At 49.1% G+C, this 27,086-nt stretch overlaps 1 protein-coding gene across 1 annotated transcript; it reads left to right on the forward strand.

The window, feature by feature from the left end:
* Positions 1-26,639, forward strand: HID1 (HID1 domain containing). Its single transcript, XM_030461566.1, has 19 exons — positions 1-240; positions 7,911-8,060; positions 10,147-10,317; positions 12,737-12,850; positions 14,356-14,462; positions 14,905-15,021; positions 15,763-15,985; positions 16,384-16,440; positions 16,537-16,677; positions 17,066-17,156; positions 17,593-17,744; positions 19,070-19,148; positions 19,803-19,967; positions 21,183-21,410; positions 21,898-22,031; positions 22,874-22,954; positions 23,330-23,421; positions 23,826-23,984; positions 24,447-26,639. The coding sequence occupies exons 1-19, from the start codon at positions 175-177 to the stop codon at positions 24,508-24,510; spliced, it is 2,391 nt and encodes a 796-aa protein (XP_030317426.1). The 5' UTR covers positions 1-174; the 3' UTR covers positions 24,511-26,639.
* Positions 26,640-27,086: the final 447 nt, after the last annotated feature.

The raw sequence follows: 27,086 nt of genomic DNA on the forward strand, positions 1-27,086 counted from the left end.
ACAGGAGGCAGAGAGGGAAAGCTGCCGGCGCGGGGAAGGGGATGGCGGCAGCGGCGGCCCGAGGGGGGGAGGCGGGATCGGCGGCGGCGGCGTGAGGGGACGGCCCTGCCCGGACCGGCCCGGCCCTGCCCGCGGCGGCTGGAAGGCCGCAGCCCCGCCGAACCGGGCCGCACCATGGGCAGCGCCGACTCCAAGCTCAACTTCAGGAAGGCGGTGATCCAGCTCACCACCAAGACACAGGTGAGGGCCGCCATGTCGGGGGTGGGCGAGGTGCGGGGAGGGGGCGCCATGTCGCTGGCCCCCAGACGCGTCTTCCCCTCGCTGTGAGGTGACCGGGGATGCTCGGAGGCGGCCGGGTCACTCTCCCCTGGTCTGGCCCCGAGACACCCCCGGCGTCGAGGGAAGCGGGTAGCGGACCCGCTAATTCCGCATCCCGACCCCGGTGAGCGGGAGCCGTGCGGGCACAGGACAGGGCTGCTGGGGACCCGCCGGGCTCGGGGTGGAGGTGACAGCGCTGCCGGGGGGGCTTCGGCCATGGCTGGCGCCGCGCCAGGCGCTTGCGGTGAGGCCTTGCCCTGAGGCTGAGGAGCTGATGAAGGGGGGATCCGGGCCGGATCCGAGCCAGCCGGTCCCATCTGGGCCCATTTGCCGTGCCGCCGGTCTGCAGAGCTGTCGTGCGGCTGTGGAGGGGCAGCCGGAGTTCGGGGAGGTGAGGCCGTGCTCAGCCTCGGGGCTCCGGGTTCTTCTCCGGGGCAGCTTCGGGCTGGAGCTGTGCCCGTACCGGGGCCTTTGCCTCCTCTGACATCCTCAGCTTTGCCGAGCAGCATCCGGCGTTACCGGGCAGGGATGTGCCGGGACCACGATGTGTTCAGCTGGGGCTGACATCACCGTAAGGTTTGGCAATGCCCTCCCCCTCTTCCAAATCATTCGTGGGAAATTTTGCCGTGTTCTGGGCCCGTAGCAGATTGAAAGGGCTGATGGCCAAGCATGGCTGCTGCAGGGAGAAGCAGCTTCCATCTGTGACCTGTGAAATAATGCTCGGTTTCTGCGGGGTGAAGAGGAGGAGGTATTGAAGTCAGGGCTGTGCATAGGGAGGTGCTTGCCTGGAGGTCTCACAGATGTTGCTCAGGTCCTAGGAGCTGGTTGGGTTCTTGTCACGTTGGGAGCTCAAGCAGCAGCACCCAGGCAGAAAATGGGTGCTGTGTTTGTGCCTGAGGGGTGGAGGGGTTCTGCTCTGCTGAGAAACTGCATCTTGGGTTCTGAGCTACAATGGAGAATTGCTGCTCTGAGCTGGCTGTGGGGATGAGGGAAAAACAGCTGCTGAGAAAAGCTGAGCGTGATAGCAGGAGGATATTTAACTGGGATAGGGAAATCATAAGGAAAGTGTTTGGATGTGAAGGTGCAGTAGGAGAAAATCTGTGAAAACTCCAGAGACAAAGAATGAGAAATGAATCCTGAAAAGTAAGGCTGGAAAACCCTTTGAGAAATCATGTTTGTACTTTCAGTATCACTTCCTATCTGCATTAGAACCTGCAATTGTGTCTCTTCTGGGTGGAAAACAGTTCAGAATGCCTTCAGCTTTGGATTGCCCTTCCTCCACTGGGAAACATGTTTGTAAAGTGAGAGTGAAGTGAGGGAAATCAAGCCTGGAGGGATCTTAGGCTGCTCTTCACAAAGAAAATCCTGTATGAGGCAATCCTTCAGACTGCCAGCCAAGCAGAGAGTGCTCCCTTCCCTCAGTTTATGGGTTTATGAAAAGAAAGAAGGTTCTCTGGTGTACCAAATGAAGGAAGGAGAAAAGGCTTCATTCTAGGCTGGCTCCATGTCCCTTCTTTGTGCTCTAGGTGAGACTAACTGCCATGTGGAAGGAGGGTGGGGTGTTGGCACTCCCATATTTACATATCATAGAAGGGCACTGGTGTTTGCTTGTGCAGGATGTGTGACTGGACTCTCCTGGAGCCTTCTGAGCTTGTACCAGCAGCAACCTTCATGTAACATCCTAGTCCATGAGGCCCTGGACTCCAAACCAAACTGCAGTAGTGGGTAGAGTCACTTCCTTCAAAGCTATTGGCTGAAAATATGCTTTGCTTTCTAACCAATGTGTCTCTTTTTATTTTTTTTTATACTTCTCCTCTGACATTAGTTAGCTGCATGAATAGATTTTTATCAAACCATCAGGAACATGAAACCATGAACTTAGTAATGCCTTGTGCAGTGTTTCCTAAGGCTCTGATGGAAGTGGTTGAGCAGAAAGCACTGTTCACTCACTAGTGGAGGTTCAGAGTTGGCACTGAAGTTAATTATTTTGTTTAAAATAACTTTGTGTCATCTTCAGGCTTTAATAAATTAAGAGATTCTCATCTGAGGGTTAAAACAAAAAAATTAAATACAGTAGTGAGGAACCTAACACTTTGTGTGCTTTCAGCACACTTGGAGTCCAGAACTGGGAAGTCAAACCAAGTCTGGAGATAATGATGTTGACTTAGTTTTTTTTATTAGTTGCCAAAGAGAAACTCAAAAGGTGTAAGAGTATTAAAAAAGAAGAATCACTTCAGAATGATTTGAGTGATTAAAAAAGAGCAGTATTACCAGAGAGAAGGAACTGACTTATGCTACAGATGTGTGTTTATAATTTTGCATGGAAAAACAGGCTTTAGGATTTTTATATAATATATACATACTACATCACACTGTACACCTTTAAATTAATAGAACCCACCCTTTTTATAATAAACCAGGTGTGCTTTATCATAGAGAATGTGAGAACTCTCCCAAACTGACCATAAAAATGCCATTTACTTAACAGGTGGAGGGAAACACAGATTTGCCTGTATGGTGGCTGGGCAGTGGCAGAGCAGAAAACTGGGAGTCTTAACTGCTGGGGAAACAATCTTTTTCTTTTCTCAGCCAGCTGGCAGCTAAACAGTTTCTGCAAGCAACCAAAGATAAGGAATTTTGATCTTGTGAACCAGCTTGTTAGATTTCCATGTTAGCTGTGTCTCTGCTTTTAAAGAAACAGGAAGGATCAAACACAAGGGATAAACTCCAGTCTTTTCTTTTTCCTTGAAGTGGAAATGCAGCAGTACAACAGGCTGTTAATTTGAGCCTGATAAAAGTACATCTTGTGCTTAGAGAGAGGTTGGTTTCTGGTAGTCTATTTCTGGTAGTATTCAAGCATGAGTCAAGTGTCCAAGTCTTTCAGGTTGATCCAAAGCAATGTTTTAAAAGCAAAGCTGTAACACTTCACCCAGCTGACTTTTGTCTTCAGCTTTCCCTGCCAGACTTCCACAAATCCCATTTTCCAGTTCCCTTTGCATCACTGCTGTGGGAGCAGAGAACTGGCAACAGACTCATGTGGATCCTCTCCTTGATTCTGCATTTCTAACTGCAAAGATCCTGTAGAAAAATTTACTTCTGCTCTGAAATCTGTGTGGAGCTGCTGTCCTTGGCAGCAGGGATAAAATCTTGTTAGTTATTAATGTTTTGAAAAATCTGTCCTCAGCTTTTCCTCTTTCAGATTGTCTCTCCAAAGGGGGTACAGAGGTGTCTGAATGGCCTCAGACTTATCTGCTGAGCTCAACCAAGTGCTACATGAATGGCATTGTAGTCATTAACTTCACAGTTCTGCCTCATTTGGGGTGGAAAGGAGAATGTTACCTCTCCCTGAGCTTCTACACTGCCTGGATGCCCTGGTGAGGGGCCAGGGGCCTGCTCTGCTGTGGAGTCCCAGAGAAAGGAGCAGCCCAGATGCCTCACGGATGGGATGCTCAGCTGGTGTGTTGGCAAGAAGCAAAAGGAGAATACATGGAGCAAGACTTGTGGCTGCTTGTCCCCTGGGTTCTCTGCTGAGGAGTTGTAGCAAGATTCATTGGTTTAAGGACAGTTCTCTGGTAGGAATTGGAGGAGTTGTTGGAAACAGGCATTTGATGTAAGGGTGTGAGTGCAGAGAGCTCTTGGTTGGGAGGAAGGTGTGAACACTCACCCTGCCTGAGTTTGTGAGGGTTTGTACCTGAAAGAGAAAGTGCAGGTGGTACCAGTGTCAGGCTGAGGACAGTAATGCACAGGGAGAAGCTGTGCCTTGGGACCTTTCCTGTTTGCAGGGCATGGGCAGCTCCACTCCATTTTCCTGTTTCCTCTGACGTATCCTGTTTGCCTGGGGAGTGCCTCTGATCCTCTGTTCAGTAACTGGCAAGATGCTTGCAAACTGAGTGTCTCCTGGCTCCTGCAGCATGTGTGTCCTTGGTGTGCTTTGAGGAACCTGAAACTCAACATTTGTAACCTTTGGGAAACAAAGACTGAAGGTGTCTGGTAGGACGAGTTCTGCCTTTGTGTGGCCAGCATGCAGGTGTGTGTGGGGGCTTTGCACCTTGCCAGGGTGAACTGGAGGCAAAAGTCTCCCTCCTTGCCCACTCTGAGATGTCACATCACCTCAGCTCTGCCCACTGTGTTCTCAGCACCACCCTGAGCTACAATCAGCTCTTCCCTTTGGTGTGGAGAGCTTAGTCCAGGCAGCAGCATTTCTCTGCCAGTTAGCTCTGTAACTTCAGCAGCCTCTGTCAGGGTGTGTGTGGCAGGTCAGGAGCTTCCTTTGCTCTCCAGATGTGCTCATCATGTTTCCAGAGTAGACTTGAGCTACCAATCCCTTGGTTTTGGCAGCAGTGGTGAAGTTCTCATTGTTCCAGTGGTGCAGAGCTGGCTGTGCCGTGTTGATCCATCAGGCTCTGATCTGTGCTGCAGCTCCCTGGCCAAGAGAGGTCACATCTGTGCTATCTGGAAGGTCTGAACTGGTCCCAGCTCACAGCACTGCTGGTGAGGACTCAGCTCCTCATGAGCTTTTCTGGTTAAAGCACTGTCAGGGCAAGCTGTGGGGTTTGTTACTGCAGCATGGGCAGTACCAGTGCTTGTAACTAAACCTTGACATTTCCAAATAATGATATCAGTCCAACGAGGCTGTTCTGGGTCTCTGTGAGCTGGGTACAGGTTAATGGGTGAGCTCATAATGAGGAAATGGATATTTAGATCCCCAGAGATGCTGTGTTCAGGATACAGACAGCTTAAAACCAGCCAGTAGCATTCAATCAAGGAGATGAATATTATGTGGATAGAGTAGCTTCATGCTACCAGACTGCTAATTAAACCAGGGGGCTGCAGGGATGGGAGTGACTCAGGCCTGAATCTGTGTCCCAGGGTTGTCCATGGGATACCATCTGTTGGATGAGGAGCTGACTTGCTGCAGGTATTAAAAATGAAAGAAATGGTGTTTTAGTGTAATCTGCTTGCTAAGATGGCAGCTGTGACATTTACGTGGCTGCAGCATCTGAGGTTGCGGCTTGGCTGTTTGCTGCTCTCCAGCTCCATGACATTTTAAGTGTTCTTCAGCCCCCCTGAGCTGCTGGGTTCCCATCTGCACACACAGGCTGTGTCCAACCTCTGAGGAGGCCTCCGGCTAACAGGAGGAACAGGGATCTGTAGCTACTGGAGGGAAATGGTTTGGTTTTTTTTTTCCTTCTTTAGATGAGAGTGAAGCCATTACTTATGCATGATCCCCAATTAGCAGCAATTGCTGCCCGAGGTTGCCGGTGGGAGTGGCTGTGGCTGCCAGCCAGCAGGTACCTGTGGCAATTAGTGGTGGAATTGTGGTACAGGGCTTGAAAGGGGATGGTAGGAAGTGTAGGGTAGTTCGTGCCGTACCTAGATTGGGTTTCCAAGTACTCGGCTCTTTTTGAGGAGTGTAATTAGAGATGAGATTTGCAAAATAGCTTTGCTTCCATTTCACACCCAGCTGACAAAGAGCACAGCTCCTTCACATGCTCAGGAAGCTGGAAGTTTGGGAAGAGCTTTGGTAGGAGCTTGCTTTGGTGGCCAGTTGATAAAATGAAGGGTGTTTGAGCACTAGAGCAGACCATAAAAAGATCCCTAATTTTATGGTTTTGTTTTTAAAGGCTGGAGGGTTGCTTGTGCTGATTCATTGCATGGCTGGAAGGACCAGGACAAGCAGTAAGTGGCCTCTAAGGCACTGGAGCATTAAGGCAGAGGCTGCAGGGCACTAACCTGCTGTACCAGTTTGGGGGAGGCAAACTCTGTCCCTGTATGGCCTTTGGGAAGTGGTGACACGTCACCTGCTCACAGACTGTGGCTGTTCATTCAGGAGGTGATAGCAGAGGGGAAAGGCAGCACTTCTCCCTGGGAGCTGTGAATGAGCTGTCCTCCCCAGAGTCACATCTTCCCTACATTTAGTAACAGCACAGACCTGGACAAGTTTTCTGCCTACTACAGCAGAGCTGGGAGTGAGCAGGAACTGTTGAACACACATCATATTTTTGCTCCTTTCCCATCTGACATGGTAGACTCGCCCATGGCTCTGGTTATCCCAGTGAGAGCTGCTGTTTGCTTTAGAGCAGGATGCAGGGGGCTGCCCGTCACCCTAAGCTGAGGGCTGGGGCTGCAGACTGCTGCTCTGACCTGCTGAGTGTGCCCCCATGCCTTGGCTTGGCTGGGGAAACTTCTCTGGAAAAATCTTTTCTCCTCTTCTGAGTGAAACTGTGGCTCCATCTTTCTCACTGCTTGGCATAAACAAACCATTTGTCCCACTACATCCCAGAGATGGACCCTTGGGCTGGATGAGCCCTCCCAGCCTTGTTTGGGTGATGCACACCCAAGTGCTTGCATTTAGATGGGATGGGGTGTGCTGAAAAGGGTAAGAGTCTCCTGGTTCCCCAGAGGTCCTGGGTTTTGTTTGCCTGAGATATGGGGTAAAGTGATGACTTCTTGTTCAATAACCAGTGCTGGCATTTTCACCCCTGGGGGGTAGTGCCAGGTCAGGATGGGAGGCACCACTGGCCCTATGTCCATCCCCTGGAATGGCCAGCACTGCTTTCTGGCTCTGCAAAGCCATCAAGGGCAAAGTAGGGTCTAGTTTGCTTTGTTCAGCCAGGTATAACCTGACACCAAGGTTGTCATCAGCATTGTTGTGATTTCTAGGTAGGTGCCGCGCTGTCAGGAGGAAGCTGAGAGAAACAGCACAAGGAGTCTGCAGCCAGCAGTGCTGAGCTGTCTGCTGAGCAGGCAGTGCTGGTGAGCAGTGTCCTGAGCAGTGGGGTCTCAGGGTGGGCTTCAGGAGACCATTTGTTTTCTCACTGTGGAAAGGGGACAATAGTGCTGGGAAAAGAGTTGGGTGGGTTTGTTTTTCTTTTTTTTTTGTTTTTTTCTCTGGAAGAGTCAGAAAAGGTAATGGGAAATTCCCAGGGGTGTCAGAGGGGTGTTGTCTGCTCAGAACACAGGTCTGAAGTGGATTGCTTTTTTGGTGTATCAGTTTCCTCCTTCCATCTTCCTCTTTGAATTCCATACTGAGTGCTTTTTAAGAACGAAGCCTTGGCAGCAACCAGCTGCACAAAGTCCACTTTCCTATGAATATTTGATTCAGAAAGATCAATTCTGTTGCATTCTTAAGTGCTTTGAGGTGGGTCTTCTGTGGGTCTGTTTGTGCCTTAATTCCAGATGTTCTTGATTGCTTCCTCAAGACTTTGGTTACAAGGTAATTCCATGCATGCTCAGAGCACCCTTGGCTTGCTCTGAAGGTGATGGAGTGTGAGAGCAGCCTGGCTGGTGTGAGTTGGTAAAGATTTTGTAATACACTTCCTAGGCTGCAGAAGAGCAGAGCTCTCTGTATGTTGTGACTCCATGAAAGACTTGAGGAGTCCCAGTCTGCTGCAGGCTGTCACATAAATATCACACTGCTGCTCACCCCCCTGCTTATGGAATGCTCTGGGAGATCAAATCAGCTCAAGCAGTGGTGAAAAAGAGGCTGAGGTACAGAGCTAATACCTGGTCCCATCCTCAAGCCAGGCTTGTTCTCTGATGTCTGGACCACACAGACATCTCTATCTGTAACCATGTTTGTCTCTCTGCAGCCCGTGGAGGCAACAGATGATGCCTTTTGGGACCAGTTTTGGGCAGACACAGCCACTTCAGTGCAGGATGTCTTTGCCCTCGTGCCCGCTGCAGAGATTCGAGCAGTGAGAGAGGAATCACCTTCAAACTTGGCAACTTTGTGTTATAAGGTAAGGATGGTTCTGTCTTACTCCTTGGTGCTGTGCTAGTAGAGGGTGTCCCTGGATCAATAGCCCTAAGGCTCCCCAGGGGAGACAGGTACCAGGTTGTTCCCTTGTACCACGTTATTTCCTTGTACCACAGGATGTGTTTGCTTGTCCTATCTCCTGCTGGTAGCTGTCAGCTTTACCTCTCTTGGTGTAGCTCAGGCCACAGTTGGCATTTGCTCACTTTGGAGCCTTTTTCCTCTTGTTCCCTTCCTGTGTTTCACTCTGCCCTCTTGGGTCTTGCCTGTTGTATAAACTCTTCCCTGCTTAGGGGACTTTGTACCACAGCTGCATATCTGTGGTGAGGCTGGTACATCTGGTTACTTGTCTGCATCTAATTTCTCCTCCCCATCCATCCATCAGTCTGGCTTCAAGCTGATAGATCCCAGAGGAATGTGGAGATTGTCACTGTACAAGTGTCTGGGTGGAGTTTGAGAGAGATCTTAAGACTTTTTTTTCTTCTGCTTTGACATCAGAACATCCCTGATGCTGGTTCTGGTGTTGCTGTGTCCTTGTGTGGAGCACAGGGAATGTTAATTAACATTTCCTACCCAGCCAGGTTTGGCAAATCATCAAGCTGGTGACCAACAGCCTGAAATTTATTCTGCCTGTGAACGTGTAGGTGTTAAAAATGCTCCTGATTTGAGCCTTGCAAAGAGTGCCCTTGAATTTGTAGTATTGGAAACATTAGGAATGGCATTTTCACAGTTGTAAATGGTTGTTGCTCTCCTGCTTTTCATTCCTGCTAAAATATGGGCTGTTCTCCCTGCTGTAAACAGATGTTTTGGGAGACCTGTTGATTGCAGGACTGCCTATCCAGGAGCCCTAGATCTTGGGATGGCAGGGTCAGAGGAGCCTGCAGACTCCTGCAGTGCTTTTGCCAGGCTGAGGACCCTGAGCTGCCATTGCACTGAGCACTGCTGCATGTTCATGGAGAGCACAACAACATGGCTGAAATGTCATGTGCAGTCATGGCTGGAGGCTCAGGCTGTACAGAGTCATAAATGTGCCTGAAAAAATAGTTAAGCTCAGTCACAGAGTAGTGTGTGGACAGACTCAGAGTACACAAACAGCATTTAAATACCATTAAGGCAGTGATGCAGGTTGGCAGAGTTGTGACCCAGACAGTCTGCTATGAAAATAATCAGGGGCACATGACCTCATGAATTAAATAGCAGCAAGGTGAATCCTCCATAAATGTTATGGCTTTCATTCCTCCTCTGTTTCTTCTTGGGATCAAGGAGGAAGAGCAAGTGGGTTCAGCTGCTGGGGGAAGGAGCTGCCCCTTTCTGTCTGTGGGCCAGTCTTCCTGCTGCTGCCTCCCAGGGTTGTGGTTGCTGCCTGGAAGGACCCTCATCCCTTTCTGAAAACCCACTGCTGTTTCAGTAGGGATTTGCTGGACTGCAGAGACTCAGCCCAGAAACTCTTTCCAGTTGTGTTCACAGCTGGGGAACCCTGGGCTCCCACCCTGCTCTGTGGCAGTACCTCAACAGACTCTGCTGGAGACAGGATCCACACACTGAACAGTCACAGGCAGCCTCTAAGCTCCCACCTCCTGAGTCAGGAGAGATCCTTGCTGTAATCATAAGAGCACACATGGATCTGTCAGACGTTGTGTTTCTGTGCCACCTCCCTCTGCCTCACTCTGTGCAGCACAGTGCTGCTGCTTCTCCCCTGCCTGATGCAGCTGATGAACCTGATCTGTTCTCTCCAGAGTGTGGTGTCACAGAGCAGTGCTGGAAGGATCCTTCTGGTGCTGTGCTTCTGTCTCACATGGAGTGACACGTGTGCTGCATGGATTAGCTCTGGCATGTGAGGTCTTCTTCAGTGGGACAGTAGAATTTCAAGCTGTCTCTTTAAGATCATTAACCCTATTTTTTTTTTCTATGTTTCAAGCAGCACCGATGCCTCTACCTGAACCTGGAGAAAAGGGGATTCGAGAACTGCTTTATAACTCTACATGGGGGCATCACCAGCAGGACAGACCTGCCCAGCTCTTGTTAACTTGCATCCAGGCTAACCCTCTGTGCCTTGTTTTTGGTTCCTTCAGGCTGTGGAGAAGCTGGTGCAGGGAGCAGAGAGTGGCTGCCACACAGAGAAGGAAAGGCAAATTGTCTTGAACTGCTGCCGGCTCCTCACCCGTATCCTGCCTTACATCTTTGAGGACCCAGACTGGAGAGGTTTCTTCTGGTCAACTGTTCCTGGGGCTGGCAGAGGAGGGGTCTGTCTCTTGGCACTTTTTCTTCTTTCTGGAGGGTGGAACTGCAGTGAGGAGACCCTGTGTACTTTGGGGGACAACTTTATTTGGTTATTTCTATTTGGTCAGAAGTTGGATGATACTTTCTAAGTTCTTTTCCTTCCTGTGATCCTTGCTGCTCCTCCTCTCACTCTCAGCTGCTTTGTTTAGCACAGGTTGCAGCATCATCTGAATATTTCCCATGGGTGTGTAGCTGTAGGAGGTTGCTGGTATGAGAGGGAAGGTGTGACTTGAACGTGAGAGCAGTCCTAAAGGCTGTGTGACTCTCTTAAACTGAAACTATTGTATTAACTAAAGTTGATTAAAGATCCAAATTAAACTGAAATAAGGTGTCATTTCCACTGGTTTTACAAGGTCACACAGTGCCAGAGAAGCTCTCAGCATTATGACCCAGTAACCTCCCTGCTTGTGAGCTGAGGGGCAGAGTTTTAACCAGGAGCCCAACTTGACAGGTGAAGCTCACAACTGAGCAAGAGTGGTTTAAGAATTAAGTTCTGTTTCTAGCTCTGTCAGCCATGTGTGTAACTTCAGGGAGGTCTTTGAGTCTGCAGGTCAGTGTGGCTGTGCTCAAGAGTGTGTTTTCCCCTGAACATTAAGTGTGCTGCAGTGCTTTTGGGGAAGATGATAAAGGATCAGCAGTGGTTGATACAGTGCAAACCTTGTGCTGTCTCTGCCTGTCACCTCTAATCTGTTTTGCCTGAGGCCACCTCAAGGGGAAGTTCTGGGTGGTGGAAAGGGAAAGTCTTTGCTAGCCCTGCTTTGTTAGTGCTCTGGGTCATTGGGAGGGTGGTGGTTGTCCATGTTTTCATCCCTGCAGGGACTAGGGAGTGCTGAAGAGGGCTTAATAATGGAGAAGCTTGTTTTGGGAAGGAACATGTGGGGTGGCTGGTGCTCTGATCCAGCCAGGATGCTGTTACTACTGTTTTACTATCTTGTTCAGAGAGTTTCTCAGCCCTTTTCAGTGGTGAGGTCACCTGAAGGTGATACAAATCAGTGCACATGTGCTGGGCTGTCCTGCTGAATGCCACTGGAGCTGTTTGGTCCAGGGAGCTCCACCATTTAACCATGTGCAGAAGCAGCTGTAGGGCTGGCTGAGCTGCCTGGTGGGGAATAATAAATAGAGCACTGAGATGTTAGGGAAATTGGGGTCACGTTTAATCTAGGGGCAACAGCTTTGCTGTCTGAAGGCTGATTTCTCCCTGGAAACTGAAGGGGAAGGTGATGTTATGCTTGGATCATTAGTAAATATTTCTGCAGTTATCTTTTGCCTGCTTCATGATGCAGTGAAGGATGGCAGAGCCCCTGGGTGGTTTCCTTCTCAAAGGGAGTGTACAGATTTGTTTGTTTGTGGTGTGTTGTGTGTCACCCATTTCAGTACCCAGAGCCTGCAGGAACCTTCTGGCAGCCCAGGTGGTGTTAGAAAAGCTCATCCTTGGAAAGGAAATCTCCTTGGACACTACTGCTTGTCATTTCTTTTTTGACTGTGAGCCCAAGTAAAAGCATCTTCGCTGTGCTGGCTCCATCCATCCTCTCTGGGCCTCTCCTCACATCCAGGCTCTGTCACAGCCTTTCTGCTTTCACTGAGACAGCCCTCAGAGCCACACAGACAATTATCTCCCTTAGTTGCCTGTTGTGACTGAGGAGTCTGTGTCCTGCCCAGGCTGACAGAGGCCTGGCTGAGGGAGATAAGCTCCTGCAATTCCTGCTCCCTGCCTTTCCCTCCAGCAGCAGTGTGTGGTGGGGAAGGCCTCCCATCCAGGATGCTCTTTGACAGACAGGATCTGGTGAGGTTTTCCATGACAACGGCTGCAGAGGAGCAGCCATGCATGATTTGAGTGATTGCTTTGAATCTGGAGACCAAAATCCCCTCTGCTGTCATGCTTGCTCTGCAATGGCAGGCTGAGGAAGCCCCTTCTGAGAATGGTGTATGTGGCCTCTCCTGGTTCTGTCACCTCCAGTTCTGAGAGGCCCATGCAGGACTTTGAGAGGTTTTACACCTTATTGATGCTGGCTGGCTTCTTCCTATTGCTGTGTCTGTGCATCACCCAAATCACCCTCTTCTCTGTAAATGGTTCCCTTTTCTTTTGTCTTCAGCAAATCAGGCATCTCTTCATGGCAAGCTCCAGTGCTTCTCTTCTGTTTCCCTGATATCTCTAGGCCTTTGTCTACTTGGTTTGGTGACATTAAAAAGCTTGTTGCTATTTAGTCATCACCTTCCAGGGGGGTAATTTCTTTACTGGTTGGGTTTTGTGTGTTTCTCTCCCTTGTTCCTTTATAATTTCTTGACCCCTTGTGTATTCTTGAGGAGTTTATCTTCTCTTGATGTGCTATACTGTGTGCTAACCCTGGGCTGACAGTGCTCTGCCACATTTCTCACTTTCAGGGAGATGAAGATGATGAGAATGCCCGCCCACTGGCTGAGTCCTTGCTCCTTGCTGTTGCAGATCTCCTCTTCTGCCCCGATTTCACTGTGCAGAGCCACAGGAGGAGTACAGTGGTGAGCTGCATCATGAGGTTATCTGCAGAGAGGTGGATTGGTTGCATGGTGGCGAGCACCCTGGCAGACCCCAGCAGGCAGGAGAATATTGAGTCATTGAGCTTCAACCCATAGTGACCAATGATCAACATTTTGGGTCTACTGTGTGGTGTTTCTGCCTGCTAAAACACATGTTCTGAGGCAGCTTACTTGCAAAATCTGAGCCCTTTAACATCAGCGCCTGCTTTTTTAGGCCTGAGGAACTGTTATAATAATGGTTGGTAATGTGCTGTCTCTGCCCAGTGTTCCTCCTTAGTCACACACAGTAGAGGCAGGTTTGTGGGTTTGAGTTTCTTTCATTGAATCCTGTGCCTGGCAGGAGATATTTAAGATTTGGTTGTAGAGGGAGGTCCTGGGTTCCCCAGTTTCATCAAGAGTTGATCTGAGGAGCTTGCTGAGAAACCTGACAGCAGGTGAGCTCTGAAGGAAGTGAGCAGCAAGGCAGGTGAGGCCCAGGCTGTGGGAGATGCAGTAGCTGCTGTCAGCCTGTTGTTTTTTTGGGAGTTGTGGCTAGGGTGGTAACTGCATCTTCAAGCCCTGCTGTCCTGAGATCAGTGCCTTTCTGGGAGGGAGGTTCTGCAATAGGAACCCAGAGCAATCAAGCAGTCCTCTGATCTGCTTTCCCCACGTGCAGGGAGGAAAAAAGGCAGATGGTAGAATTTGATTAAACAACCCCAGTAAAGAGGCAGCCAAGTGCAGTTGGTGTAAAAGGCCCCTTGCTCCTGGTCATTCCTGGAGGCTCTGCAGGTGGTTTTCAATAGCTCCTTGTCTCCACAAAGCTGCTTCAACCCTGACCTGACTGACCATGGCAAAGAAGAGGGGCAAACTGCTGTGGGTCAAGTCCTCAGGCTGCAAAGCAAGAGTTTAGGAATTGTGCCAGCAGCTGTCAAGGGACTGGGAACGTTCTTTTGCAGTCACCCTCTTGCTTTACCCTCTCAAAAGCAAGTCACAGATCAGCTTTCATTGTCACTGAGGGTCAGTTTGCTGCTCCTCCTGCCTTTGGGGCACAGCCACCACAAATCATTTTGGGGGTGAACTCCCCAGGAGAGGCTTTGAGATGGAGTTGAGCAGGACTGAACCCCTGTGTGGTGCTCTTGATCTGCAAAGCAGCAGCCCTGACCTGGGCTGATTCATGGGGAAGAAGGAACAGGGAGGAGATGAAGTACACAGTAATGAGAGCAGAATGTTTTGGATCCTTGGGCACTGGGTGACCCTTCCCAGTGGAGGTGTCCAGCATGGCACTTAAGGATGCTAGAGGAAGGGCTTTTGATCTGCATGGCACTAAGTGGCTGTTGAAGCTGAGAGGTCCTCTGTGAGGGGTGCTCCCTCGGTGGGCTGGTGTGCAGAGCCTGAGTGTCTGGATGTTTCTCTGCTGCTTTCTTTGGGAGAGGGGGACTGTCTGCCCCTCTAGCTCTGTCAGCTCTGCCTCTTGCCTTCTGTGCTCCAGCCTCTTCTTTCTTCCATAGGACACAGCAGAAGATATCCACTCCATTGACAGCTGTGAGTACATCTGGGAGGCAGGAGTGGGCTTTGCTCATTCTCCACAGCCTAACTACATCCATGACTTGAATAGGTAAGAGGCAGAATGGAAAGAAATTGGCACCACAGGGTCTGAGGGAGAGGGGCTCTCCTTGGGTGTCTGTGATTCCCAAGGGGTTCTCTCCTTGCTTCTTTCTGAGCTAACAGGATTGGCAGCACAGGAAATAACCCCCCAGCTGTCCTTTTGAACAGCTTTTTGTAGTACTATATGGAAGATGGAGTGCCTGGCAAAACATGGCTGTTTTGAAAATGCCCAGGAGCTCTGTACTGAATTTCTTTCTCATAAGGCAGCAGTTGTGCTGAGCTCTGTGCCAGTGACAGCAATGTTGCTTATGAAATGATGTGGACTTAGCTGTCTGTGGGGAGGACTTCTTAGATGGGACTTACATGGTGGTGTGGTGTGTGATTGTGCCTCTTATGACCAGTCCCTGCTCCTGGATGGCTCCAGGCCTTGGTTTCTTCTTCCCTTCTTTCAGGACAGAGCTGCTGAAGCTGCTGCTGACCTGTTTCTCTGAGGCCATGTATCTGCCTCCCTCCTCAGACAGCAGCAATGCCAACCCCTGGGTGCAGTTCTTCTGCTCCACAGAGAACAGGTGAGGGTGAAGGGTGGGGAACTGGGTGGGGGGAAATACCTTCAGATCTCTTCCATGGAGTGTATTCCTAATGGGAGACCATAGGGCTTGCTTCCTCCAACATCTAGAGACTGTTGTCCTTTTAGTTTGTCACTGTCTCACATATGCTCCATTAGCATCTCTGCCTAGTGAGAACTGTTCCTCAGTAGCAAAAGGAGAGACCAAGGATGGTGCTCCCAGGAGTCTGATGCAGGACTGATTCCTGTCCTTGGGAAAGGGCAGGTCTTGTTCCCTGCTGTAGACCCTGTTCCCTGGTGGATGGTGGTGTGGCACTGCAGTGGGGTTTGTGGTATTGGTAGTGGGTGAATGGTGCCCTCTGGTGACATTGTGTCACTGGCACTCTCAGCTCCTCGGGTGACAGTTGTGCATCTGAGGGAGCACAGTCCTGGCTGAATGGTTCTGCCCTTTTCAGAATCTAGAAAGCATGGAGGCCATGTCCCTTTTCTCACAATGCTGGGCAGGATTCCCCGGGGAGGCCACATGGCCTTTTCCACCTCCCCTTCCCTCTCAGCTCTAGGCTGGGAGACCAGCTGGGAGGTGAAGTGTCAGCTCTTGTCTCAGTCACAGGCCCCTGTTTTAGGCTCGAGAAGATGCTGTTGTTTGTCATGACACCAGACTTTTGGGGAGAGAGTTGCTTGTCCATAGCAGGATATTTTGCTGCCTGCTTCTGCTTTCTGAGGCTGTTTGTTTTCTCCTCCCCAGACATGCTCTCCCACTCTTCACCTCACTCCTGAACGTTGTCTGTGCCTACGACCCCGTGGGTTATGGGATTCCTTACAATCATCTCCTGTTCTCTGATTACCGTGAGCCCCTGGTGGAGGAGGCAGCCCAGGTGCTGATTGTCACTTTGGACTATGACAGCTCCACTAGTTCAAGTCCCACTGTGGATGGCACGACCACTGGCACAGCCATGGATGATGTGGATGTGAGTGACACTGGGAGCTGTATCTGCTGCTTTCCTGACTTCTCTGTGTTCCCTTAACACCAGCTTGCCCTGAATGCTGACCTGTAGGGCCCAGAACTGCTCCTTGCAGTCTACTGTCTCTGGCCCAGTCCTACTTCTTTCCTGTATGTCATTGAACCTCTGGTGGATGACCAGACCACTAGGTTTTGGTCACTGACTTGAATCAGGAACATGTAAGTGAAAAACCTCTGAATTGGCTGTTCCCTGAGGTGCTCTGTCTCCTGGCCTTTAAAGCCAGGTCATTCAGAGGGGAAAGCTGACAGGAGAGACATCAGCCCCCAGAGCCAGTAGTTGCACTTTGACCTCCTGAGTAAACCTTGCTGCCAGTAACCATTTTCACTCCTTGTCTTTGAATGCAGCCTCCTGGCCCAGACAATTTGTTTGTGAATTATCTCTCAAGAATACACCGAGAGGAGGTAATGTGCTCTGATCCTGAACTATTTCCTGGCTGACTTCATCCTGGTTTCATGAGCCCTGGGCCCACCACAGTCTCTTTCCTGCTCTGTTGGCAGGACTTCCAGTTCATCCTGAAAGGAGTGGCACGCTTGTTATCAAACCCACTGGTCCAGACCTACCTGCCAAACTCTGCCAAGAAGATCCAATTCCATCAGGAACTCCTTGTCCTCTTCTGGAAACTCTGTGACTTCAACAAGGTGTGGATCTGTTTCTTGATGAGTTTTGCCACACCTTGACTGTTGCCCAGAGCCTGGTGAAGAGCTGTGGGCAGGAGCCTCCTCCTTCCTTCTTCAGTGACTCTGGGGTACTCTGCTCTGCAATGTTACTCCCTGCTGGGTGGGTTGGGGGAGTCTGGCTCCAGGGAGAGCTTGTGAGAGGGGGTGCAGCTCCTGAAGGTCAGTGCCTGGAGTAAACCCAGGAGCTGGTGTTATAATAACTCTACAAACAACACTGGAGCTGAGGAGCTGGTGCATACACCAGCCTTTCTGATGAATCTCTTAGCTTGAGATTGTGGCCTGAGTCCTGTGAGTGGTGCAGAAAACCAATTATGCTTGTGATTGTCTGAAATTCTCCCCTTTCTTCCAGAAATTCCTCTTCTTTGTGCTGAAGAGCAGCGATGTTCTGGATATTCTTGTCCCAATCTTGTATTTTCTCAATGATGCCAGAGCAGACCAGTGTAAGTTGGTTATTTTTGGCATTTGGGATAATCTGTGCTTGACAGTTGAGCTGGAATGTTTTTGAGATGCTTCCTCCCCACTGTTGAGCTGCAATAGTATCTTGAGTGCATGCTTCTGGCCTTCTGCAGGAATGGAGTGGAGTGATTCAGTGACCTGGGTGTTAATGTTTGCAATGGACTAGAAGCAGGACATAGTTTATACCACAACACAGGGAAAGAAGATCTTTAGCACGTTTCAGCTTTTGAGTCCTCTTAGTAATGGCAACAGGAGGAGTTCTGTGGGGGGTGTCCCTTGTTAGGGTGGTCTGTTCCGTGCAGTTTTGCTTTCAATCCCATAGTGTTTCTCCTCCCTCCTCACTGCCCTTTTGTTTTCAGAATTCCCCTGGCCTCACTGTGATGTGTGGGGTTTTTTGGTGTATTTTTGTTTTCCTTGCAGCACGAGTGGGCTTGATGCACATTGGGGTCTTTATCCTCCTGCTGCTCAGCGGGGAGCGGAACTTTGGGGTTCGCCTGAACAAGCCCTACTCTGTACGAGTGCCTATGGACATCCCTGTCTTCACAGGGACACATGCAGACCTGCTCATCATAGTGAGTACACCTCCAGCAGTTCTTTTCTGTCCCTCCTAACTCCTGTTTTGTGCCTCCACAAATAATTTTCCTCATTTCTTCTTCAGTATATTCATCTTTCCTAGATTGCCAGCCCATTGAGTAGCTAGAGAGTATGAGGGATGCATCCAGGCACTGGTGGGATCTTTGCATGGATGCATCCAGGCACTGGTGGGATCTCTGCATGCTGTTACCTTGAGGTGATGTGCCTGGCAGGGTGCATATGCATGAGATGCAATGTCATCTGCATGAGATGACCCCAGAGAACAGGATCCTGATGGCACTGCACTGGTGTCTAAAGGACTCTGGGACTGGCAGGAGTGGAATGGGTGCATGGTCTGTAACAGACTTGTCTGCAGGTGGGGAAGGCAGGAGATCTGACTGCATTGCTGGCCAATTGCAACCCAAGTAACCTGAGTTGTGTGGAGCATGTTTATCATAAAGAGAACACTAGGTTCAAGCCTACAGCTTTGGGTTGCTGCAAGGTTTCATTCATCATTCAGTCTGTAGTGCTGAAGGCCAGAGAACTGCCTATGAGCAGCTGTGTGTTTTGCAGTGCCAACCTGCTGGCATGTTTGTGCTTGTTTGACAGAATCTCTCAGCAGCTTCTGATGAACCTTCAGAAGAAGATTCTCATTAGAAGGAGTAGGAAGAAATGTACCCATCAGAACTGTTCTTGATGCTATGTGTTTTGGCTGTTATGTTCCATTCATTTTAGATTGTCTCTAGATTATCTCTATTCTCATTACTCTTCAGGTCTTCTCTACAGGCATGCCAGCTAGAAGTGGGCAGGCCAAGACTGGAATGTTTGAACTGGTTGCAAGGCAGTTGAATCTTTCCCTGTCTGAGGGGAATAGCTAAGAAAAACAGGATGAACATTTGAGTTACAAGTTTGCACTAAAATCAAACATGAAATGATTGATTCTTTGGCTTTTCAAGGAGGTATCATTGGGATTCTGGGTCAAAATCCATGGAGGTGAAGATGTTCCTTCTTCCTTCCTGGTCATTTATTTTTGTCTCAGGCTGCCTGTGCACTGTGGAACAGCTCGCAGTCAGTTTCTGTTTGCAGTCTTGTAGAGCCCTAATTGTGTCCCCAAAAGATTCCTGGTAAATGAAAGCTTCTACTCATGGAGCACAAGCCTGGAGTGAGAGCAGCTTCCCCACCTGTGTAATTGTGGAGGGTGCAGGGCCCTGCCTAGGAAGGAATGGTGTCAGGAAAAGATTAGTGTGGGGGTGGTACTGGTTTTGGTTGGGAGGGTGCTCTCAGGAGGGCCCTGCCTTGCTCAAGAGCTCCTTCCCTGCCACAGGTCTTTCACAAGATCATAACCAGCGGGCACCAGCGGCTGCAGCCTCTCTTTGACTGCCTGCTCACCATCGTTGTGAACGGTAAGCACTGTGCCTGGTGTGAAACCACAGCCCCCAGCTGGGACAGCTCCAGCTCCCCTCTCCCTGACATTTTACTTGTGCCCCCTAACACTGACCAGTGTCAGCAGCTCCTGCTGGGAAGGGAACCATTCTGGTCCATGTGGGAGGTGCCAGCTGCGGGTCAGCCCTGTCTGTGGGGTTATTGCCTGGGCTCAGGTAGGGGGGGCAGAGGGAGGGACAGCAGGGTCCCTGGAGCTCCCTCTGGCGTGACAGAAGGGCGTTTATCAGTGAGGTGTCAGTGCTCCTGTCAGTGCTGTCCTTCTCCAGCAGGGAGTGCCACCTCCCCACGGTGGCAGTGGATGCCCTTGGTGCAGTGAATATCCAGGTGGCTCCAGCTGTGTAAGCTTTCCTGAAGGCACACCAGAGATGTTACTAGTGTGAAGCTACACAAAACCCTCTAAAAGCAGAAATGTCTGCTTTTACTTGGCAAAATCTCTGTTTAACTTCTTTTCCATTTGGAAATGTCTCTCTGAAACCCTGTTGGGCTCAGCTATTCCATGAGGCTTTCCCAGAAGTGTAGGGTGTGAAGGTGGTAAGAACATTTTTCAGTGGCGTGTTTATGGAATAAATACATCTGAGTTCTTTCTCCAGTTTTCATTTGTTTGCCTTGCACAGTGTCTCCATACCTGAAGTCTCTCTCCATGGTGGCTGCTAATAAGCTGCTGCATCTCCTGGAGGCTTTTTCCACAACCTGGTTCCTATTCTCAGCTGTCCAGAACCATCATCTTGTTTTCTTCCTCCTGGAAGTTTTCAACAACATAATTCAGTACCAATTTGATGGTAAGAAACTGCTGCTTCTTTTTTTTTTTAGTGGGGTTGTACCAGTTTAGTCCAAGAGAACAGGAGATGGAAGTTCAGATAAAGTGTAAACAAATGTGAGAAGGGGAGAAGTGTAGAAACCAGTTGTGTGGAGACTTGCCCACACAGGAGTGAGAAGTTAGGTTACTAGGTAATGACCCAGTAGGCCCTGACCCAGACAGGCTGGTTTGGAGCAAAATGAGATGGCAACTAATTATCAGCATAACCTCTGGCTCCTGCAGACCAGAAGGTGAGATGGGTAGAGGGCAAGAAGAGAAAGCATGTGTAACACTTAAGCTGTGACTGGTTGGATGCTGCTGGGAAACTGCTCATGTTGCTCAGCAATGCAATTGAGGGGGCAGAGCAACTTCCATCTTCTTAAATGTTTAAAGTGCTTCTCAGTTCTGCTCTGGCAGGTCTCTGGAGCTGGAGACCACACAGCCCCATCCAAGCAAAGTTCTAACACATTCTGCCTTTCCACAAAGTACCTTATCCTTTCCTTCTTAGAAACATGACAGTCTTTTACCTCAAGAAAACAATAGAGTGAGGTCCCTTAACCTGTTTGGAGCTCTTATTTCTCCCTACTCAAAATTTAATGTAATGCTTTAAAACTGCAAATCCAGAGTGGTCATTCTGCTTCCCTAGAGGAAATCTAGCCAGTGGTGGTTGCCAAATCCTAGAACAGCTCTTGTAGCTGTCATTTTTGTCTTATTTTAGGGGATGGTTTCATTCTATTCTCTGCCACCTTGCAGACAGTAAGAATTCTGACCTTTCGGCTTCCCTATTTCAAGCCTTTTTCTCCTCCAGTGGAATGCCCACGATTGTTTTGTGATGTCTTTGAAGATGGAGGAATGTTGAGTCTTGACTTAACAACCTTTTCCTCCAAAACAGGTGCTCGGATGTGGTTTAAACTGCCCTTTTTTTTTTTCTCAGTTGTTTGAATGTCAGTCTCCAAACCATTTCTTCTCGGCCTTCTGGCCTAGGAAGGATTAAACTGGATTTCCTGCACTGTTTTGTGAGGGCTAAGAGGCTGCTGAACTCTGTTTGCTCTTCCCTGTGCCTTGGCCCTTGGGGTGTGGAGTCGCCGTTCTCTGAGCTCCCGAGGTCTCCCCAGTCACACATCCTGCACCCACTGAGCTGCACAGCAAAACTCTTGGAGTCTTCTTTCTCTCCTCATTTTGTTGCTGTGATTCCCAGGGAATTCCAACTTGGTCTATGCCGTTATCCGGAAGCGGAACGTGTTTCACCAGCTGGCCAACCTCCCCACTGACTCCCAGGCCATCCAGAAGGGGCTGCAGCGCAAGAAGAAAACTCCTGAGCCTATTTCCCGGACCAACTCCCAGGATGGGGTCTCCATGGAAGGCTCACGTCCTGCAGCCCCTGCAGAACCAGGGACGTTGAAGACAAGCTTGGTAGCTACTCCAGGTCAGCTTTGGTTTATCTTTGTAACAGGAGAGAGGTTTGTTTTCTCGGTGAGATATGGGGTGGACTCACCCTTTCCCTGGGTGTGGGAGAGATTAAGAGTTTACATCTGTGAATAAGGTGCTGCCTCTCAGTCTCAGTTTCAGATCAGTTTGCTCAAGCTGATAGCAGACAAGTCAAAGTAAACTTGAGTTGAGTAAACTTGCCTTGAGGTTCTCTCCTCTCAGACTTGGTGGCCATTTGCCCTAATCTTGACCTTTTGCCTTAGGTTAACAGCATCCCTGTGACCCTCTCTTCCTCTTGCATCAGGGAGCATTTTCCTAGAAACAAATGAACTCCTTTAGAGTGGTGAAATCAAGGCTAGATCTCCTGTTGAAAGGAGAAGGTTCCAGATGTCAGCAGATGCATAGGGTGCGTGGTAGGGCAGAGAACAACCCTCTGCTCTTGAAGGTATTCACTTGTGTCTGGGCTTTTTCTCTTTTGAACACAGGAATTGACAAGCTCACAGAGAAGTCACAGGTGTCAGAGGATGGGACCATGCGTTCCCTGGAACCTGAGTCTTCACAGCCTCCACCAGAGGGTAACTTCCCCTCAGCTGTCAGCGATGGGGAGGCCTGGAGTGGGGTAAGGATGGACACTGGGGTGCAGGGGAGGCCTAGGATGTGAAATGACCTAAAATGGGGGACTTGGAAGGAGAGGTCTGGTTGGCCCACTGAAGAAAAATGTCATACAAAAGGCAATATGTACACACAAACCATGCTGGAAAATACCATGGTTCAGAAGTACTGTTGCATTGTCTTGGGAGTTTCATGTTTGTATTAGTGACACAAGAGCTGGGACACTAGAGGAGTAAGTTTTCTCCCCCTTGAAGGCTACTGACTGATTCTGACTGCTGCTTCTTTTTCCTCTCCTTCCTCTCTGGGATGAAGAGCTCTACCAGAACCTTCTGGTTAGCTGAACTTGTAAAAAATGTGTTCCCAGGAGGGCTTGGATGAGGTGCTGTGCTCAGAGTATCTGTTGCTTGGCCATGTAGAGGAGACAGAGGCATTGCAGTCTGTGAATCAAAGCTGCACTGGCCTCCTAGGCTCTGGTGGCAATGCCAGCCTTCTGCCATTTGCTAGTTTTCCCCATTGAGAGCTATAAAAGATTTATATTTCAAATTTAGTGGAGCAGCAGCTTCTTATTAATCTCCTCAGTCCATGTCATTTCCTGCCCAGTATCAAAGACCCCCAGGCTGCCTTCAGCCACTGTACTCAGGTGCTGTCCTGTCTGCTCTTCCTTCAGCACAGTTACACACCTCCTGCTCCCTCTGCTCTGCCTGAGCCTTTGCTGTTGGCTGGACCCTTTCATTGCAGTGAGAACATTGCATCTGTTTGAGTCAACAGAAAATGTGTTTATTGCTCTTGTGTGTCTTGCTTTTCATTTTGGTTTGGTTCTGTTGGTTTTTAAATACTATTTATTGGTAGGAGGCAGCACATCCCCGACGAGATCGGAGGCGTCTCTCGAGTGCATCCTCCAGTGGGCAGTGGACTCCAACTCCTGACTGGGTAAGGGAATCTGAACAGAGGAAATAAATACCGAGCAAAATAATTGTGGCAAAAATGCCTTCCTTCACCCCCACCCCAAAGCAGAGACATCTCCAGAGCAGCGTCTCCCCAAGGCAATGTCTTTGATTTGTGGTCAAAGCTGCCAAAGTTTCTTGACACCTGCAAAGAAATATTTTGGTTTATGTTGTGAACCCAAGCCCTGCTGGCTTCACTGAGGGGCTCATAATTCTAGTGCTCCAGGATTTACAGTGTTGTTGTGCACTCAGGTCAGCCACCACCTTTGTAAAACTCATCAATGTCAGAGATAGTGGAGATAACTGCAGAGAAACTACAAATGCAATGCACTGATTGCCCTGTGGGCTTTCCTACTTCCAGGTGATGTCTTGGAAGTCAAAGCTTCCCCTGCAGACAATCATGCGGCTCTTACAGGTGCTGGTCCCTCAGGTGGAGAAGATCTGCATTGACAAGTAAGGATTTTTGGGAGAGAAAGGGCTCTGCAGTGTGTAGAGAGGTTGGCAGAGTTTGAATGAATGAATTTTGCTCCTTGGATTAAGAATTGGACTTGATGATCTCAGAGGTCCTTTCCAACCTGGATGATTCTATGATTCTGTGAATTTGGAGGGCCTCTAGGGGAAACCTTGTAAAATACACTTGAAGGTATCCTGATGTCAGCAGAGCTGATGTTATTTTGCTTGCCAGACTTCTTGTTTGTCTGATCTCCTCTCAACTTTTTAAACTGAAGAGAACGTGTGCTACTGGTGGCCGTGGTTGCCCCGCTCTGTGTTTGTTTAGCCTGATACTTTGTGCTGCAGCAGCTTTGGGGGGTGTCTGTGGGACATGCTAAGAATGTTCCTGATCTGTCTCCTTGCAGGGGTCTCACTGATGAATCAGAGATCCTCAAGTTCTTGCAGCATGGCACTCTGGTGGGGCTGCTGCCTGTCCCTCACCCCATCCTCATCCGCAAGTACCAGGCCAACTCGGGCACTGCCATGTGGTTCCGGACCTACATGTGGGGAGTTATTTATTTGAGGTAAACCACCTGGGTGCAGAGTAACTTGGTCTTTTGCAAACATTTTGGGGACTTTTAGAGAGAACTGCATGCACTTGGTCAGCTCTAGACTGTCTGGTATTTATAGGACAGAAAGGTGTTGTTCCCTTGGAAGAGACAAGAGTGAATCAGCTGCTCCAGAACTTTGAGCAGGTGACATGGAAGGAGTTGTTCTGGGAGTACTGCTTGTTTGGGAGCTGGCAGCCTTTCTGTTCCCCACTGCAGCTTGGAGGGGATGGTGCAGATTTCATGCAAAGCTCTGGCTTTGTGAGATGCTGGAGATCCTGTCATCCCTTTAAGGCCCATTGTCTCTCAACCAGTGATTTCCTTTTCTGCAAAGCTGAAGGTGTTATGTGCAGCCAGCTCCTGTAACATTGGCTGTGAGATTTGAATTCCATGTACCTGGCTGCAGAGAGTAAAGTGGCCCTTGTCTTTCTCTCCCAGGAATGTGGATCCCCCCATCTGGTATGACACAGATGTGAAGCTGTTTGAAATTCAACGGGTCTAAGAGAGCACTTACCTCCACTAAGAGAAATACACTGGACCTAAGGACTGCTGTGTGCTGCTTCATCACAGCTATTCCTGCGTTTCACATCCAGCTGAGAGACCAAAAGGACAATCACTTCATTTACCTCCCTGTCATTTAAAGCTTTAATTGGGACCTGCTTGGACATCCCTCCCCCAAGCTCACTTTTCTTCCCTCACCCTTCACCATGAACCTTGAGTGAAAAATGTCTTAAGGGATTGTCCATTGTTGTGGTTGCACTAGAAATCAGACTGTTCTTAGCTCTTCTATTACTCTTTTGCTCCTGGATGTGGTTTGGAAACCAATCTGACCCTGTTCTTGCCCTGGTCAGAATCAGCATTTATTGAAAAGGATTAGCTGTAAATGGGGTGCAAGGGAGAAGCTGCTATTCCTGCAGGAGATGGGGTTTGGAAACTGCAGTTACTTTCATGTGGCTTCATAAAGTTTCTGGGCCATCCCTTCTGGCTGCAGGTGTCTCCTGGGTGTCTCAGGGGAAGTCTTGGTAGGGAAGTCTTTCCCATCCAAATGAAAGGAGAAAGTTGTTGAAGGAAAACTTTGTGTCTCAGTTCTGAATCTCTCTACTCCTTTCCTAGAAAGCTGCTTAAGAAGGTTTGGAGTAGCCAGTGCTTCAGTGTGGCATGAGGAGTCTTTCCTTGGCTCCCAGGCCTGTCCTTTGTGGTGGGTTGTGGCAGTGGAGAGTGTTTCCCTTCAAAAAGTCCTGTTTGATCCCTGGGAGCAGACAGGAAGGGACTGGCTCACTGAGAGCAAGAAGAGATGTGACTGTTAAAGTCTCTTAGCCTTCTGTTGACTGAAAGGACAATGTCACCTGGGTTTGAAAGGAACCATCTCCTTCCATCTTTGCCTGGCAGGCTGATGCAGTGAGGGGAGTGGAAGGGTCTTTGCACATTACTGTCTAAGGCAAGGGATTGAGGGAGGCACTCAGGGAAGTTGTGGGAGGAATTTGGAAATTGTTGGAAGAAAAGCTTCTCCATGTCACTGGCGTGGAGAGTACTGAGGCAAAGTTCAGTTCTTCAGGGCATTTTGTGAGTGACCAAGTTACCAGATCTTGAATGTATCGGGTCCCAAGCATGTGACATCTGGGAAGCCAGAGTCAGAATTGGTGGCAGAGCTGCTGTTGCAGGCTTGGTTTAGATGAATGGGGTTGCACATCAATAGGTGAAGACACCCTGGGGTTTGAATCAGGTTTTTTTTGTTCTGCTGGGAAGGACTGCTGTCTTACACCTGCATGGTCTTTAGACAATGAAAGGTGAGGGGTTCCTGTCATTAACTGAGACCTTTTACCTCTCCACCAAAGTTTAGTCCTTGGTGCTCTGGTATTCAGGCTCTTGAGAGGATTGTGAGCTGCTTGTTGTAGTTCAGAACCAGTGAGGTCACTCTATGGAAACTGGTCTCATGTTCAAGTAAAGGGAACATGTGGCAAACACTATTGTGTCTTGTAACACTTCTCTAGGTTTTGAAGCTTGGGGGAGATCACTTCAGACAGAAAGAAACAGGACAGGACCATCCTCTTCTAGAGACAGTGCTGCTCTAGTCCCCTGCTGGCTCTTCTGCCTTCTAATCAGGTGGTTTCCTCCACTGAGGACTGAAAGGGGACTGGCACCCCAGGCCAGTTGAAAGCTGAAATAAAACCTGAGTGGTTTTCTGAAGGATAAGAAAGGTGTGAAGTAGAGAGGTTAATCCCCATTCCAGCCCCACCTCCAGCCCACTTTGCTATCCAGCCCTGCTCCAATCCTGACCCTGTCTGTTCAGATGTCAGCAGGGGGAGGTTTCTGTTGCACTTGGGATCTCTCTCCTGTATAAGAATGTGATTTGGTGGGGGCAGCCTCTGATTGTATGGCTCTTGCACCTCACAGCTGGAATGGGGCATCTTGTGCCCCACACGCTTGCCTCTTCCCTCCAATGGATCTGCTGGTTCTCATGATCTCTTCCATCCTCTCTTTTCTGCTTTGTTTCTTTGTGAGTTTCTCTGGAAGCTTTTTTTTGTTTGTTTCTTGGTGTTTGGAGTCTGATCCTTGTTCTGTGGAAATCAACTTGCACTGTAAACTATTTGCTTATTTACAGAGAGAAAGATAAAGATTATCTGAAACATGCAGTTGGTTGCTTATTTTTTTCTGTGGAGAGGTTTATAATCTTGTTTGTCTTGTGCTTGAGTGATTTGTGCTACTAGAATACCATGTGCTGGCTTCCTCTTCAGTGTGTGGATTTTTTTTCTCTATTTGTAACCAGAAATGAAGACTGAACTCTGGAAAATGAGCCTGAACCATGCACATTTTTGGTCCTTTCTCTGCTTATGACAGATTACCATGCCCAGCCCTGCTGTCTGTCTCATTAAGGAGCTGAAAGCAGTTTTAATGTTATCCAGACTTCACTGATGATTTTACCACTCCCAGAGATAAATGGAAATCAGTCCAGAGCTCAAGGCATGTGGGACTAGAATCCTCTGAAGTGAAAGGGCTGAAACTTTGGAGCCCACACTTTTCTTTGGCCTGAAAGTGTGTGTCTGTTGTGGGATTTCTTACCCTCATCTGCAGTGTTGG

The sequence above is a fragment of the Calypte anna genome, chromosome 18 (genome assembly GCF_003957555.1).
Source record: "Calypte anna isolate BGI_N300 chromosome 18, bCalAnn1_v1.p, whole genome shotgun sequence".
Classification (NCBI taxonomy): Eukaryota; Metazoa; Chordata; class Aves; order Apodiformes; family Trochilidae; genus Calypte; species Calypte anna.